The sequence below is a fragment of the Pelodiscus sinensis genome, chromosome 2 (assembly GCF_049634645.1).
Source record: "Pelodiscus sinensis isolate JC-2024 chromosome 2, ASM4963464v1, whole genome shotgun sequence".
NCBI classification, from domain to species: Eukaryota; Metazoa; Chordata; order Testudines; family Trionychidae; genus Pelodiscus; species Pelodiscus sinensis.
In genome coordinates, this window is record NC_134712.1 from 137,733,589 (window position 1) to 137,751,003 (window position 17,415).

General features: G+C 40.8%; 1 protein-coding gene across 4 annotated transcripts in view; it reads right to left on the reverse strand.

Annotated features, from left to right (window-relative positions):
* The window catches only part of ADCY2 (adenylate cyclase 2), a 361,616-nt gene that overhangs the window by 179,589 nt on the left and 164,612 nt on the right, over window positions 1-17,415 (reverse strand). For all 4 annotated transcript variants that reach the window (XM_075921497.1, XM_014573081.3, XM_075921498.1 and 1 more), the window contains one exon: window positions 12,372-12,521. In XM_075921497.1, coding sequence (XP_075777612.1) covers window positions 12,372-12,521 — 150 coding nt within the window. The remainder of the gene's footprint in view (window positions 1-12,371; window positions 12,522-17,415) is intronic.

Consider the following 17,415-nt stretch of genomic DNA (forward strand, 5'->3'; position numbering starts at 1 on the left):
ACTGGGTCTCCATCTTCAGTTTTTCTTAGGGGCTAAAATATTGGGAGTAGAACCATTCCCCTTGATATTGAGGTGGCATTTTCTCTATAACCCCTTATTGGAAGAGAGAATTCACATAGTGAGAGAGGTCCATAAAAAGGTTGAAAGGGGCAGCTGCATGGAAGAAATGAAAGGAAATTGATAGAGCTAGACTGGAGGATATCTAAGATCCAGTTGCTCATTTCTCCTCCCGTCCCCACTTCCAGCTATGGGTTAAGTATGCTAGGTGCCGCAAAGTTGAAGGGAGGAAAACAGGATGGTATCACTGATAGTATGCTGTTCTTGAGCATTCAATCAAAAGTAACTGCTAGCTGGTGGATGAGGTGGAGCAGCTAATTCCAAAATGGAGGTGTTCCAGTCTTTGTACCTTCTGGTGTTTGTGTGGCAGTTCTTTTGGGTGCTGGGTAACAGAAAGGTTGTGGGGGAGGCCTGGACTTATACACTTGTTCACACTGTTTCCTTGTCAGGGGTGGGGCCCAAATGCCCGGGAAGCTAAGGGCTGTCTTGAATCTCATCACTCTTCTTGTAGAAGAGGCTGGACTCAAAGGGCAAGTCCTTTTTTGTACTCCAGGAGCCTGTGCTCACTGCACAAAGATTTTTTGTAGTGCTACATTTGATAAGAAATTTTATCATTAACACACATTACATTAGGATTACCAACACAATTTTTAACATTCACCAACACTACACCAAGTGCATAGAGCCATGTATGAAAATGAGAGCTACTAAACAAAAGAAAGAAATGGTAAGTTCTAGATAGTCCATTGCAAAGTCAGTCAATAGGAAATGATCAACCATCTTCGGAAGAAATGCTTTTTAAAACCATGTTCTCTGTCAGTCAATATTAAATCTACCAAGGACATGTGTTTACAGGCTATTTATAGCAGTATGGCTTAAAACTTTTGAGGTCACCATCATGCACATGAATATGATTATATAGTCATAAAACTTAGGCCACAATTTTCTAACCTGAGTGCATGAAGTAGGTTCTTAAATCTACATTTTAGCTCCTATATCAGACTGGCTTGAATGTCACAGGTGCTAAGGACTACTATTTTTGCCTGTGTTAAGTATCTGTAAAAGTAGCTAGAGAGGTCTGAATAGATGATTTAAAGAAATGTGAATAAATGTACACTTTTATTTAGTTTAGGGTGCTGTGTAGACGCAGCCTTATGGGTATGTCTATATTGCATGGACATTTAGGCATATCGAAGGTATCCCAAAATAGCTACCCCACGTCTACACAAGTCACCCATTATTTCAAAATATTTTTTGAAATAACGGGCACACTGTTATGCCATCCCAGTAACCCTCGTTTTATGAGGGCTAAGAGATGTCTCAAAATAGCACATTATTTCAAAATTTGGCACTGTGTAGATGTGCCTAATTTCAAAATAAGGTATTTCAAAAATAGATTTGAAATAAGATACGCAATTTGTGTAGCACAAATTGTGTATCTTATTTCGAGTTTAGGGTGCTGTGTAGACACACACTAAATTTTTGGTTAGTCTCTAAGATAGTACCATAAGCTTTTCATGGGCACAACCCACTTCTTCAGCTGAATCACAACTTGAACGTGATAAATAATGACGACTTTTATAAGTAAAACTGATCATTATTATTATTTCTGGCATTATGCATATGCAAACAGTATCCTGTTCTCCGAGCAGAGATTAATGAAAATTCTGGATTATTTTGCAATGACTGGGAGGATTTTTGTTGATGAAGATGTAATTTATTTAACAACAGGAAGAGAATATCATATTATTAAGCAGGGCACCATTTCCTTTTACATTTTGTTCTGTTTGGAATCACAAATACGCATGTATTTCAAGACATTTGGCTTTAAAAAAAAGTACTGAGTAATCTGTTTTGCAAATGAGGAAACTTTGTAGCTTGATTGATCTGAATTGCATGATGGCTGACAGCTAAGGGAGTGCAATCTAAAAGGACAGGCATACTCAAATGTACTACGGTAATTCTGTTTGCTTCGGTTTCCCTATTTTAACTTTTCTTTGCTGAACCAGCATGTGCAGAGTTACCTATTGAGAATTCAACTATTCTATAACTAACCCATTATTTGATTTGTATGCAGAACAACATGTACCATATGACAGCTCTGCAACAGAAAAAGTATAGTTTCTAGTATCTGGATCCTATAGGGGGGTTACCAAAGGTATGAGTCACCTATTAATTGAATCTTATACAAGAGGAGCGTGGGGGGTAGAGGATGACAATTTTTTTATGAGCCATTTTCTCAAAATGCTTCCAGAAAGGTTACTGTTTTGTTTAGATTTGTAAAGAACAGTTTACCTAATAACACATTTACTACAGAATCACAGTTGTGCTTGCAAGACCCTACTGTGCTTCCATTAGCTCTATGTAGCTCATTCTGTCTTAAAAACACCCATCATTTCGTCTGACATTGCTCATCATTAGTTTCAGGATTAAAGATGATTTTTGTGAGAGTGCAAGGCTAGCTAGCTTGTTCTGTTATAAGGCTCTGGAAATGTTACATTGTTAATATTTTAAAAAGTATCTATTTTGGCCACTATTAACTCAAAAGCAGTTGGAGCTGAAGACTTGCAATTTTCACGTAAGATCAGAGTTTGGTACACAAAGGTATTGTGTATCAGCACTTCTTTCAGGCTTACTGCCTTCTTATGCTCCAGAAACTAGGCTTTCATTTAAATGTCATCTTAGTTAACTATTTCGCTGCTCATCAAACCATTTAAGACAGGAGGTGGAGGAGCATATTAAGAATGTCTACACAATTTACTGAGAGTGACAGCTTGTTTTGGCACCACAAGTGAGTAGTTTTGGGAGATACTGCCAATTCACTGTTTCCGTGATACTGCTAATATCCTCCCCCCACCCCTACTTCCCCCCAGTAAAAAAGGAGCTATACTAAACCAGCAAGGTAACTGAGCCCCATAATGGAACACCAACCTCATGCAATATTAACAACCACCTACATATTTTAATCCTGAGCCTATAGTGCAGACTTTTATTATTTGGGCAACAGAGTTAAATATATTTGGTCCTGATCCTGTTCTCACTGAAGTCAACTGCAAAACTTCTATTGTCTCCAGCCGTACAATATCAGGTCCTAAACTCTCAGCAGGAAACTGTTATCCTGTATGAACAAGCCTCTAGCCAGAGGTGCATAGCACATTAAAAAAATAAATAGCTGACCTACACACAAATAGCCCCCATTTTACAGACAGCATTACCAACAATAGTATAGCAGAGTCCTGCTATGACGCAATGTAACTGAGGCTATGTCCAAACAGCAGCATTATTCTGAAATAACATAGTCCGTGTCTACACGACGAGCAGTTATTTCGACAATGTCAAAATAACATCAAGCTGGAGGACTTCTTACTCCAACTCCTGTAACCGGGCCCTGACTCTGGGCAAGGTGGTTGCCTTGGGCCCCACACATTCAGGGCCCCGCGCTGTCCAGCTCCCAGCCTTGCCCACCCGGCCGCTCACTCACTGCCCTGCCTGGGAGCCGCATGGCCAGGAGGCTCAGCCAAACACAGCGTGATGCCTTGGGCCCTGCAAACTCTTTGGCCCCTGCCTGTAACCCTCATTTTACAAGGAGTAAGGGAAGTTGGAAGAAGAGAAGTTGTGCCCTCTCTCAGACTTCCTGCTGTGAGGAGAGCACCAAAAGCTGAAATAAGCTATTCTAACTTAATCTATGCAATTAATGTAGCTCAAGCTGTGTAGTTTATTTCAGCTTTAGCCCTGATATGTAGACATGCTCTGACTGAACGAGTCTTCTGATCCTAGCTTGTGTGATCTCTCACTGGGATTTTAGGTTTTTATTAATCATAAAAATTGTAAAGGACACAGAATGACATCAGTCAGTAGAAGAGGTGATTCTAGAACTCATGGTGTCAGCTTTCCAGTTATTATTAGAGGTATCTGTAGTAGTAGGGTTCTTGTCCTGCTCCACACAGCCCCTCCAGAAAGAAAGAGGGATGGTTGGGGGTCATGTACTGGGTCAGGGAGGTGGTCAGAGGAAACAGCCTTGCTTTTTCTCCTTGCCTGATTTCCATCATTACAGCTGCTCCAATGGCTGAGCTGTTGTTTCCCAGAACAGTATGTACTAAAGGGACTGTGCCTTAGAATATTCAAGGGTTTTGGCATGGTGCCAAAAATCAAGTAGTGATAATTATAGCCAAGGCAAGGAAAGGATAATTTTCAAAAGTTTTTATTCAGCCTTATCAGACAAAAAAATCATGAGATGAACAAAACACATCTCTCAAACCCCAGAGTGTCCTCCCTGTCAGATAGCAAAGCTCTGCTGCAAATAATTGAGTTTTTATTAAAACAAGGTTTCAAGGCTACATTGTAATGGAATGTGTGAGGCAATTTAAACCTCCTCAGGAATCAGGGCCTGCAGTAGAACTAGTCTCCCAGCTGCCTCAACAGTACAGCTGCCACCTGACTGGCTGCAGAGGCCAACAGGCTGTTCTTAAGCCAGGAGCAGCAACAGCTCATGGCTTCTCAGCGCTCAGGCCCACTACTGAGACTGCTCCTGCTACTCTTGCTTTGCATCCAGCCTTGCCTCTGTCATGCTCCTGACTTGAACCTCCTCACCCCACTTGATTGCTCTGCTCCCTCCAGTCCCTGTCCTCCCATTTCATCCTTGGCTTTGGCTTCTGACAATGGCTCTGCCCCTGTGCATTAGGTTTGTTGCCTGCTCTGACCACCAGACTAGACCACCTTTGTCCTGGTCAGCTGACAAACACAGGGTTTGCTGCCAGCTCCCCCTTTTATATTCTAATATTTGGTGCCAATGTCTCTTCTTATGTGAATATTACCTAAATCCTCCACTGATGCAGAGCTTTTATAAAGACGGAGATCAGTCGAAAGAGTTCAGTTATAGCAGTCTGTGGCTGTGCATCTTCTAGCAGGATAAAACAGGACTGAATTTCCTTTTAATTTCTGGTTCCTGACTGATGGCACTAAAGATTAGGGATGTTAAAAAGCATTTTTGTTTGTTTTTGTAAACACGTAACCACTGAAAAAGTCAGCAGTTACACATTTAAACACTCAGGGGAGGTGGCTCTGTGGAACCCCATGTGCGCAGGGAGCCAGCATTTAAACCAGCAGCAGCACAGAAGGAAAGGGAGGAGCAGGCAGGGCAGAAGCACAGAGGGGGAAGAGGCAGGCAGCTCCACAGGAACTGCAACACACAGGGAGCCAGTTTAAAAGCCCAACTCCCCACAAGTACCAGCCCCCGCCTGTCTCCTTTCCCACATGCTGTGAAGTTCACCAACGAGCCCAGGCTCACACTGGTTTACCTATTAAGTGTTTAAACCAGGGCAGGGCAAAATATGTCCAGCAGGTCGGCTCCTGCCCACCAAGCCACCAGATCTGGCCTCTGGACACAGTGGGAAGCCTCAGGCGCTGGGAGATTCTGCTGTGGTGGGGCCCACTTTGAACAGCTGAACAGTTGCAAGCCCGAGGGAGGGAGCAAAGGCTTCACGTGCTGCACCCGCCCCCAGCACAATCCTGTTGGCTGGTTTCTGACCAATGGGAGCTGCCTGTTGTCAACACGCAGCTTATGAAGCACTCACCCGCCTCCTCTTAGGCTTGTAGTTATTCAAAGACTACTAGGCCCCTGCAGCTGGTCTGGGGGTGGGGCAGTCAGGGAGTCTACTTGAGAAGACTGCTGGTCAGGAGTCAAGTAGGTAAGTTTCCCAACCAGAACCTGCCTCTGGCACCTCAACCCTGTGCCCTCCCACTACACATAACGCAAATACTCTGCTCCCCTGCCTGCATCTATATCCCCTGCTGGATCCTGCATCCAATCCCCTGCCACAACACAAACCCCTGCACTCCCCTCTTGCATCCCAGTCCTCTGTCCAAGGTTACAACCCCCTCCTGCCCTAGATTGCAGCCCAAACCCCTGCACCCTAGTCCCCTGCCCCAGGTCACAACTGCCTCCTTCACCCAAACTCCCTCCTAGATCCCACACCCATACTGCACGCTAATCCCTTACTGCAAGCTGCCTCCTGCACCCAACCTCCATCCCAGACCCTGCATTCCTCCATTAATACCATGGAAGAGTGTGGGCTTGACCACTTTCCAAATTCTTGGAATGGCTCCCATAAAAAATTATTGCCCACCCCTTGTTTAAACGATCACATCCCTACTGAAGATTGCTGAATTTTTCCATGCTTCTCCTTATCTATGCTTGGCTTTGGAAGGAAATCCACCATTGCTTAGTACCACTGTCAGCAGACAGGATACTAGGCTAGATGGACCTTTGGTCTGAGCCAGTATGGCCGTTCTTATGTTCTTGCCACTGGTTAGTTTCCTTTCAAATATAACAATGATCTGCCTCATGACATCTGATGCAAACAAATATGCAAACAATTACATCTGTAATTTCACTGTCTGGATCTAGGAATCTAGCAGGAACTCACTGGATGCTATATTCTCACCCAGCAAATGAGGTGGTGCTTCAGAAACTAGCCGCGGATTTAGACACCAGGCCCACTGACAAGGGAGGGAGGGAAGCAAATCAGGCAACTGCCCCAATCCTGTTGAGTCAAATACAAATGATATATTATCTGTTTAGGCATGAAGTGAACTTTTATGTATTCATTTTATAAATTCGTTTATTATTTTTCAAATGTTTCCATTCATTCTTAACAGTTTCAACCTCTCAGCAACTTGGAGTGAGAGACATCCTCATTTTGGATTCATTTAAAGGTAGTGCATGAAGGTTTTTCACTCTTACAACACACGATATTACTGAGAGTTTCAATGAGACAGTTAAAATCCCACTCAATCATTTGAAATCTCTTTCATTGAAATATGTTTTAACTTGAGAGCTGTTTCTAAACCCATTATTACCTTGCCTCCTTTTCAAAGAGGGTATCTGAGAGAGCCCACTGAATCGTCACCATCTCTATGCACTTCCTCTACTACACTGTAATAATTTCTCAAAATATTTTTTCTGTCTCATAATGCAAAGCATCAGCAAAGAGTTAGGAGGGTAATTATGCTAACTACTTGTCAACGTCAAAATCTAACACAGCTTCAGATTGATGATCCCTGCTAACTGTCAGCCAGGGTGTATCAATGGGACAAATACTTTTTATAAAAGGGAATTTGAAATGCATAGGCTGCAGCAAAGCTGCATATGTTAGAAGGTCAGAGTAATTTCACATTTCATTTTACATTTATTAACAAGAGGGAAAGAAAAGATGAAGCAGCATGTATAAACAGCTATGAAATCTGTATTCTGAATGATACCTTTAACCACAGAAGTGTAATACTAATGATGACACACTGTGTCAGTGAAACTAAAATCCACTGTTAACATAACCATGACTGACAAAGTGCAAAATGTGCTAATAAGACACTTCAAGAAGATGCCAGCAGTGCTGCCAAGGGAATTTCAGGGCCCAAGGGGCTGCAGTTAGTGTACCCATTCCCATTGCACAGCTTCATTTTCTGCCCCCTCTCTGCTCACTTTCACCTTTTACTGTTAAACATGTTCAGAAACCCTGAGTCCACACAAAAACCTGATGGACCCAATGAGGATCAAAGATGGAGAAGCCTGTGGAAGTGAAGAAGTTTAAGTCAAGATTTTTTTTTCGCCCACGAACCAAAGCATTTTCATTAGATTTTCTCTGCTCAATTCTATATTTCAGAATGGTCAGTTGACTTTGCAAGTTTTTTTCCCCCAAGTAAATCTAAAATAAATCCAACATGGTGGGGACCATGAAGACCTTTATACTATTTACTTCAAATATAAGGACTTTAAAAGTCTAGCAAATCTTACAAGGTTTTAGAAAGACTAGGATATTATTTTTACAATCATATTGATAATGGAGGATCTGCTCTCACAAAGGCACATTACATACAGAATTAAACTGAATCACCAGGATACCTTCAGTGTATTGCCACCCCAGCCACTGACTCATCTGAATAATACTTTGAGATTGGGACTTTACAAACATTGCTTAATACATTTTCACAATACATCAGTTATGTGCATGGATAACTGAGTGATGAGAGAGAGCCTGACTGATTATCTTCCTGTCCTCACCCAATATTTAAGAAAAAAATGGAATTTCCCAGATAATACAGACAAAACAACAATCCATAAAATGGAGCTACTTGGCTTAACTCTACTGGAAAGCCTAGTACTGCATTAAACAACAGAATCACAGAAATGCAGGGCTCAAAGGGAGCTGAAGAAGTCATCTGTTCCAGCTCCATTCACTGAGGTAGTAAACCTAGATCAATGATGGACAACCTAGGCTAGTGAGCCAGCCGCATGATTGGCCCTCCTTCATCTCAATGGGCTGCAAGATTATTGTAACCAAGATGGTCTTCTGGGACAGGACAGGTTTGTTAACTGCACTTGCATACCTAGAATTGGGGTGCGCAAAATGAATTGCAACACTGCTTTGACTGGATGCAGAGCGCGCACATGGCTCTCAGAGTCAATGTTGTGTGCAATCAGCATCCACCTCACTGCATGTGACCTTGCTTTACACATTTAACTTGAGTAATACCAGGAAAAAACTACACGGACAGAAACCAGCAGGCTCTGGCAACTCTGTGCATGAGCAACAGTAAATAAAATGTCTCACTGGCCACACACAGAACCCTGATAAGCTGTATGCAGCCCACATGCTGCCAAGTTGCCCACCACTCACCTAGACCATCCCTGATAAGTGTCTGTCCAATCTGTTCTTAAAAGCCCCCAATCCTGGAGATTCCACAACCTCTACTGAAAGCCTATGACAATGGAGGTAGGTGACAGGAGAGGGATCACATGAGGATTACCTGTTGTGTTCCCTCCCTCTGGGACATATGGTATTGGCCACTGTTGGCAGACAGGATACTGGGCTGGATGAACCGTTGGTCTGACCCAGTGTGACCGTTCCTATGCAGAATGATAACTACAGTTAGAAAGATTTTTCCTAATCTCTAACCTAAATCTCCCTTGCTGCATATTACACCAATTACTATTTGTCCTGCTTTCAGTGGACATGGAAAACAATTGATCACTGACCTTTTAATAACAATCCTTAATATATCTGAAGACTTATCAGGTTCCCCCAAATCTCCCAGTTAAAAGAGCGTATTTTCTCAGTTCCTTAAACTTTTCATGTAAGTTGGATTTTCTAAATGTTTCATCATTTTTGTTCATCCCCTCTGGTCCTGTCTCCAATTTATCTCCATCTAGCTGAAAATGTGGTGCCCAAACAGGACTCAGTACTCCAGCTGAAGCCTCACCAGCTAGCTAGAGGACAAAAAATCCAAACCAAGCCAAAAACTACACAAATAAAATCCAGTTCGGATTGCAAATTTAACACTATGAATTTAGGGTTGGTTAAGGACCTCAACTGCTTAAGACATTACCAAGGCAATTTCCCCTCTCTGAATATTCACAACTCCAGACTAAATGCTAAGAATGACCCACTTCCACCCTGACTTGATTAGCTTAATTAATAAAAGCAACTCCTTCCTTATAAATACTCCTGCTTCTGTAACTTCCACTTCAATTCATCTGATGAAGTGGGTTTTACCCATGAAAGCTTGTGTCCTAATAAATCTCTAAGGAGCCACAGGACTCCTTGGTAATTTTTGCAAATACAGACAAACATGGCTACTACTCTCAAATTTAATTGGGCATTATTAAATACTTAGCCTCTCCTACTGTTTAATATGCCTAATTCCTACAGTGGCAAAACATTAACACTAGTCCACACTAGAATTTAATTTTCCTAATTAAAATGTAACACTGACAGCAACTTTTGTACCCACTCAGCAACGTAAGTAGCAAAGAAAGACAAAAATAAATTGGTACTTTATTCCTACCCTAAAAATGTTGCAGACACAGATTGTTCAGCCACCCTAAGAGGGGAAAAATTTCAGATTGTTCTGAAGCTATATATCATTCATCATTTTACCTGTCTAGATAGTCATACAGCATTTACCACCATCATAAGCAGCAAAGATGGGATTTCAATGATCTACACTTCTTCCCTTCTGTGGTGAAAGACTGGCAGGTGTGACACAGGTCATTTAAGCATGGGAAAGAGGGGAAAAAGAGATATCTTTGGGGAAAAAGGGGCAGAGCTAGTCATGGTCACAGGGCAGATATAAATAATAACGAGTTTATAAAAGAACATCACTTTGAAAGTGGTTCTTCAGTCCAGTTCCATTTCATGCATGCCACTGACCCACCTCAAATTACCTATAACATGTAGAAAACCAGAACTACTGAAGTTATTCCTAGCATTATATATGAGCCAAAGTGGATCATTAATAACAAATTTCTTAATTGGTTATACTGCATACTTATTCCTACTGAAGACAAGATTGAAAGTAAAGCCTTAGCTTACTATAAAAAAAGACAATGAATTTTCCACCATTGGTCTATAATGACAGAGTATGTTAATGAAAGGTGGTTGTTATTGCTTATTTACACTTCTACATTTTATCAGCCTCCCAACTCTGGGAACTACTGTCAAAACAACTCCTGAAGGCAAGAAAGATCAAACACCTCACAGGGAGTTGTAAATATGCAGTTGTTTCCTGTCCACCCTCACAACTCCAACTACTTTTGACTGATGCCTTTGTGGAAATATTGGGAAACTTGAAATTGCTTGCTGAGAGATACTGATATCCCTGAGCAGACAATGCGCATTGAGGGAAACCTGAGACTAAAAGTAGATATGTCCTATATCAATGATTTTTTAAAATATTTTTCTACCTTTTCGTATGCTACTCTGACCTTTTGTAGACAAAGTCCCTTCCCTTATTCGGATACTAATTAGGCATACCAACATACCAGCTTTTTTTAGATTAGAAAACAAAATATTAAAATAGTACATAGGTCCTTGATACTCAGCTTTGGACAAGGAGCACTCAGCAAAGCTCACATGAGGGTGAAAGCTTTGGTTTCTCAAACAAACAGCACCCTCATTCTGATTATAGATTTGTCTGGTTGCTGATGGCTCCAAGCAGCCATTATAGCACCTGGGGTCTTCCAGAGCCCAGAGAAGACCTATATCAACTTTTCCTAATCATGTTAGCTGCAGGGAGGGGGCTCATCACAGGACCCATCATCCCACTGGAAGATTCCTCTACCGTGGATTGATTCTCTTGTGTGACTAGCTGTGGTTGCTTTGCTCCCATAGCATGACTCAAAGCAAGGATATTTCAGGGACAGTCTGAGTCATTATCACATTATAATACTGAGAAAATGTATATAGTAAAACACGCATGTTTATTACAACATTGCCAGCAACAAAACCTTCTTAGCCAATGCACCACACTGCTAGTGGAACATTATAAGTATTTGCTCCTATATAACCATGGACACAGTAGCACCTGATGCAGATTTCGCAATTGTCATCAAGGCTTTTGTTACTTTTGAGGCTTTACTACTGTAGTATGACATACTAAGGGCTACCCTAGATGTACACACTCAAAACTTTAGCTAGTAAAGAATGTAACTGCCCACCAGAGCAAAGTCGGCCAGGGTGAACATGTCACACTTCTTCTTAGGTCTTCGCACCAACTTGTTTGCATCTAGATTCAGTGGTAATCTTTAAAGCCCACCATTGTCATGGACCCAGGTATTTGTGAGACGTCCCCAGGCCTTCTATGCTGTCATAGAAGTTAAGATCAGCTGGAAAACATTAACTATTAGAACAATCATCTGAATATTCCACTTCCAAAAGCAGGAATTTCACAGCCCAGGGTTCTTTTATTTTGAATTCCTGAACCTTAACAGTTAACAGAGGCTGAATCTAGTGACTTTTAGGACAAGATGTAGTTATTTTGTTTAGCATCCGATGAGCTACTTGTGCTTTAAAATTCTGTTAACTGTTCAGGTGACAGGCACTATGGAGAAAGAAAGACAGAAAGAAAAATACTTTTCTTTAGCTATTATAAGAAGTGATCTTATTATGAACTTCCCACAGCATTTTGTTATCCTATTTGAAGCTTTCTCAAAGGCAAAGATCAACATCACATGGCTTATCCAATCAGAAGAAAACAACCGACAGTCTTGAATACAGGTTCTATGTAGTGCCTTCACCATCCATTACCACAACGTGTTTTTCATTCAGTAACTCAAGTGAAAAGGCGTAGTTGGGAATATAAATAATAAGTCATTTTACATTCAGATAAAAATATGACATATTATGTATGGAGTTTATTGCAAAGCTTCCATGACTTAATCAATAAGCTTTCTTGCAAGGACAAAATGGATTATGTTCTGATAAACTGGGTTCTTTGAAAAAGCAACAGAATTCACCAAGGAAGGGAAGTAACTTTACCTGCTGCCGCTTCTCAAATTCCAACTTGATTCGGGACTTGATGCAATTGCATGTGTCCTGATATGTCTGCTGCAAAGCTAGTTCCATGAGGTGCTTGTGGTATGCTCCTGCCAGGTTTCCACAGATAAAAATGATAGCATTTGCCAATATCTAAGGGAGGTAAATAAAGAACATGCAAGTCAGTGAACTTATTTAAATGAGGTATCAAGAAATGATTATAAGCAAAACAGATTTCTGTAGTTGATGTGTTAAGTTCCTATTTGAAGTTTACATTTAATATGCATTCCCAGAGATTGACCCTTGTTTTTTTTTTCCATTTTTCTAAATTTATAATTGAAAAATTGAACTCTGATGAACAATGCGTTTGCCTATTTCATGATCTACTGAAAAAAACAATTCATTTCATTTCTATGTGCAATGCTGAGCATTAATTAGGTGCTGACATGCTTTACTACTGCTAAATGATAGTCTCTATGACTAGTAACGTTGCTTGAAATTATGCTATTGTTAACGTCTTTCAAAAAACCATTTTCTTTAGTAGTATGAAGTACAAGCAAGGTGGAAAAAAATCACCCAAATAGGAAGTTGCCAGGCATTTTTTTGAAGCTCACCCACCACTATCCTGGATTTAATTTCCCAAGAAATAAGGTTGACTGTGGGTTGTGTGAAGAAATACTTCTATATATTAGTTTTAAATCTGTTGCCTATTAATTTCATTGGGAGAGCCCTGGTTCTTATGTGAATGGGGCAAATAATATTTCTTTATTCACTTTCTCCACACCATTTCTGATTTTATAGACCTCTATCATAGCCCTCCTTTGTTGTCCCTTTTCAGGATGAACAGTCCTAATTCTTTTAATTACTCCTCTTAGGGAAACTGTTTCATATCCTTAAATTATTTGTTGAATTCTTTTTTTTTTATTTTGCAATTCTAATGTGTCTTTTTCTGAGATGGCATGACAAGAACTCCATTCAGTTTTCAAGATATGAGAGTACCATGGGTTTATAAAGTGGCATTATATTTCCTGCCTTATTATCTATCCTCTTCCTAATGGTACCTAATAGTCTGTTAAGATTTTTTTTTTTTTTTTTTTTTTGCCACTACACATTGAGCGGATGTTTTCAGTAGCTACAAGATCTATTTCTTGAGAGGTAACAGCTAATTTAGAGCCTATCATTTTGTATGAATAGTTGTGATGACATTTAAATATGCATTACTTTGCATGTAGCAACCAGGGATGTGAATGGTTAACTTAGCATGGCCTGGGCTGCTGCTTCCTGTGGGCCCATTTGGCTGCAAATGGTGAACCACAGCCAATGGGAGCTGTGAGGCTCCATGGCTGTGGAGCCGTTAAGTAAGCAATCTGGAGCAGCCTGTTAGCAGCTCTCTCAAAGTTGGCCCATGGTCCACTTTGAGAAACACTGGGTTAAACGGTTACCAGGCATGCTTACCGGCTATGGCTAACTGGTAGGCTGGAGCAGCCTCTGTCCGTGGCAGACCTGGCCTGGTCCTCCTTTTTTTCTCCAGTCAAGATCATTTCATCGGAAGAAGTGGGTTTTGCCTATGAAAGCTCATGATACGTGCACATGCATGCGTGTATCTGTGTCTGTCTGTCTCTCTCTCTCTCTCTCTCTCTCACGTGCCATAGCAATACTTGTTTTTAAAAAGTTACAGACTAATATGGCTACCCTTCTGAAACATGTCTTCCATGAGTGCACCTTTAGCTTCTCAATAGTCCAGTGGATTCACTGATTGTCAGGCTTCCTGCTTCTGATGTACTTAACATTTTTATTTTGACTAAATTTTGAGTCTTTTGCTAGTTGCTGTTCAAAATCTTTTTTAGATTGCCTCGTTAAACTTTTCTCACTAGAGATCATGCTTCTCTCAATAGGGTTTTACATCCAATTTTTAGAGCAGGACTGTGTGACCCCCAGACAGGAGGCAGGGGCTGGAGGTAGTACAGCCATGCTGCCAGAAGGACCAATCAGCATGGGGAGATGGCTCGTGGGAGCCCTGGCACCACATTCTTCTTCTTTGGCCACAGTGTCTTTCGGGAGTAGAGCCCTGCAGATTGGCAGATATCAATTACTAGCCACAGATATCCACATCTATGGATAGAAATTCTTACATGTGTAGGGCTCTATTGATCTATTATCACTTAAACTGTGGAAGTGGGAACACTGCAGCATAGGTAGGTGGACACAAAACTTTTAACATTAGACATCCCAGTGTACTGCAACAATAATGCAAACCTTCAAAATCTTAATCTTTTTAACAACCCAGCAGATTGAATGACTTTTTCTGGCAACTGGCAAATCTATTCAAAAATACCAGCCGGGCCAATCCAATACCGGCCAGTAACTCTAGAGACCCAAATGCCTGGGAAAGATAATGTAGCCCTTTCTCCCTGGAGTGTCAACTGAAAGGAAAGAGCAAGGGAAAGCAGTGAAGTGAATCAGAAAGAGAGGGAGTATCCAGCTCCCTTCACAGACTGATTGTTTTTACAATGTTCTCAATCCCCCATTGGGGAACTCTGCCAAGTGAGGTTCCCCCGGGGCCTGACACACCATTGTGAAGAAAACGACAGCCCGACAGACAGTGCAGATGGCTGCTGCAGTTGTCACCGCCTACAGCCTCATCACTGACAGGTAATTCTGCCAAGGAGGAAGAGCAGAAAGCTTATATCTACGCTTGTTACCATAGCGTGAGGAAGATTCAGACCATCTCTTGGAGCTGAAAAGCTATTTCTGAGTCCCCAACAGCACTGCAGACCACTGGACCCCCCAGATAAGACAAACAGCAGTAACAATCAGGAGATACTGGTGCACCACCAACGGGGACCTGAAATGGACTGACATGTTACAGGTAGGGTGGCCAATCATGGTTGGACATATTGTTGGAGGTTAAATCATAAAACAGTCTTTACTTAAAATTTAATCTTTAATTCCTGTAGATTACAGGATAATCCTGATGTGCTCACAACCCTCATTAGAGGGTCAATTTAAAATTAAGAGTCAAGGAAACTTTGTGCTGGTTGTCTTAGCATTTCTACTATATAAAATCTAGTCATATCTGTGTGTATAATTTAGCATAACTCATTCTTTGCATTTCTGTATTTATCATTTTTATTATTTATAAAATGTTTATTCGGTAATTTGACAATTATGTACTTACTTATTAAGTGAGTACAGTATCTGCTGTTAGGATGGATTGCCCATTATTCCCAAGAAGGCACAATCATTAAAGCATCAGTCTGAATAATCCAGATCACAGGGAAAGCACTCATGAGTTTGGCATACAGACCCACATTAGCAGAATGACTCATGACTTCAAGAAATAAAGCACATCCTACACCTCCTGAGTTCGCACTCTCAGAGTTGCTAAACTAAGGTATTTCAACAGCAAACAAAATGGGGGAAAATCCACTAATTGACTAGGAAGTAGTGGTGGAGAAGAACATGACTCCAACCCATAATATTCTGAGTAACCCAGTTAAATTCCTGTTGACTACTTTACTACAGTGGCCTACTGTGCCATCAGAGAGGAAGACTTAATTTTCCTTAAAGATAATGGGATGTGGATACCCAGCCTCTTCCTGACAATCTAAAAGGCAGCATGCTGTTCTGTCTCCTGGAAACAAGGAGAGATGGCACTCATTTTGAAAGGCAATAGTTCCTGATATAAATCCCTGTTGTAGAATATTATTCTTCCGCCTTCAGCCCCATACTGACAGTTATGAAAAGCAGTAGGAGAAAGATAATCCTTGAGTCTTTAAAAATCGTAAATGTCAATTATTTACAAGATTTCTCCAAGTTTAACTTATATGTGAATTTGAAGTATCTGTGTTAACTCCTTTATTAAGATAATTTAAGAAAAACATTTTGACACATGGCACTATATTTCCTTAAGGAATCATTTTAAAATTAATATAAATTCTCAAATTAACTAAGAGTTTCTAAACCCAAAAGTAGATGCTGTAAGTCTGGATGTGGGAAGGCTATGCTATATTTCTCAGACATAATGAAGACTTTGAATTTCTGTGTTAAATGCCCAACTCAACTTAATCTTTACAGATGGCTCCATAATCTGTGGGAAAGGTTACTGGAGGAGATTACTAGATGAGAGAGATGCCGAAAGAAAACTGGACCTTGATTAAAAAGAATAGGTATTTAGGTTAATCAGGACATTAGAAGAGAATTCAAGTGAGAGAAAAATAACATTAAGGGAGATGAAAAATAGAAAGCGATTGGCAGAAAGATCAAGAAAGGAATGAAGGTGGCGAAGGAGATATGGATCTAAAAGCAATGCTCTAAATGTATCAATGATGAAAATAGCAAATGAGCCTTCCACCTTGTAAAAGATCAGATGAAGGAAAGATGAACCAAAGCCAATGCAATTCAAAGCAAAGAAGAGAACAATCTAACAGAAGAAAGGGACATCATCAAGAGGTGGAAAAATACCACTCTGATCTATACAATCACCAGATAAAGGGAGATCCTAGAGTCCTAGGCAGCCCAGATTCAACAGAGGAGGATGACTTTCCAATACTGTGTGAAGAAGTGAAGACAGCTATGACATTACTGAAGAATGGAAAGCCTACATGTATTGACAACATCCCAGCTGAACTGATGAAATTCAGAGTAACAGTAATCGATGTACTCAATAAGATCTGCAACAAGATCTGGCAGACTGGTGAGTGGTCCTTTACATGGGGACAGTCAGTAGTTAATCATCACTCTGCCAAAGAAAAGAACCTGCAATTGTGTCAAAATTATCAGATCACAAGCTCAGTGATCTGATCACAAGCTCAGTTAGCCATCCTAGCAAAATTATGTTGAAAGTCACATTGAACACATGGAAATCACAAGCAGAGAATACCACTGCCAAAGAAAAGGTTTGCTCTCAGACTGGAAGAAGCACCACAACACAGATGTGCAACTTTTGTATTCTATATGGGTATGTCTATGCTTGCAGCCTAATTCGAACTAGGGCTGCAAATTTAGGCATTTGGAATTGCAAATCAAGCCCGGAATTTAAATATCC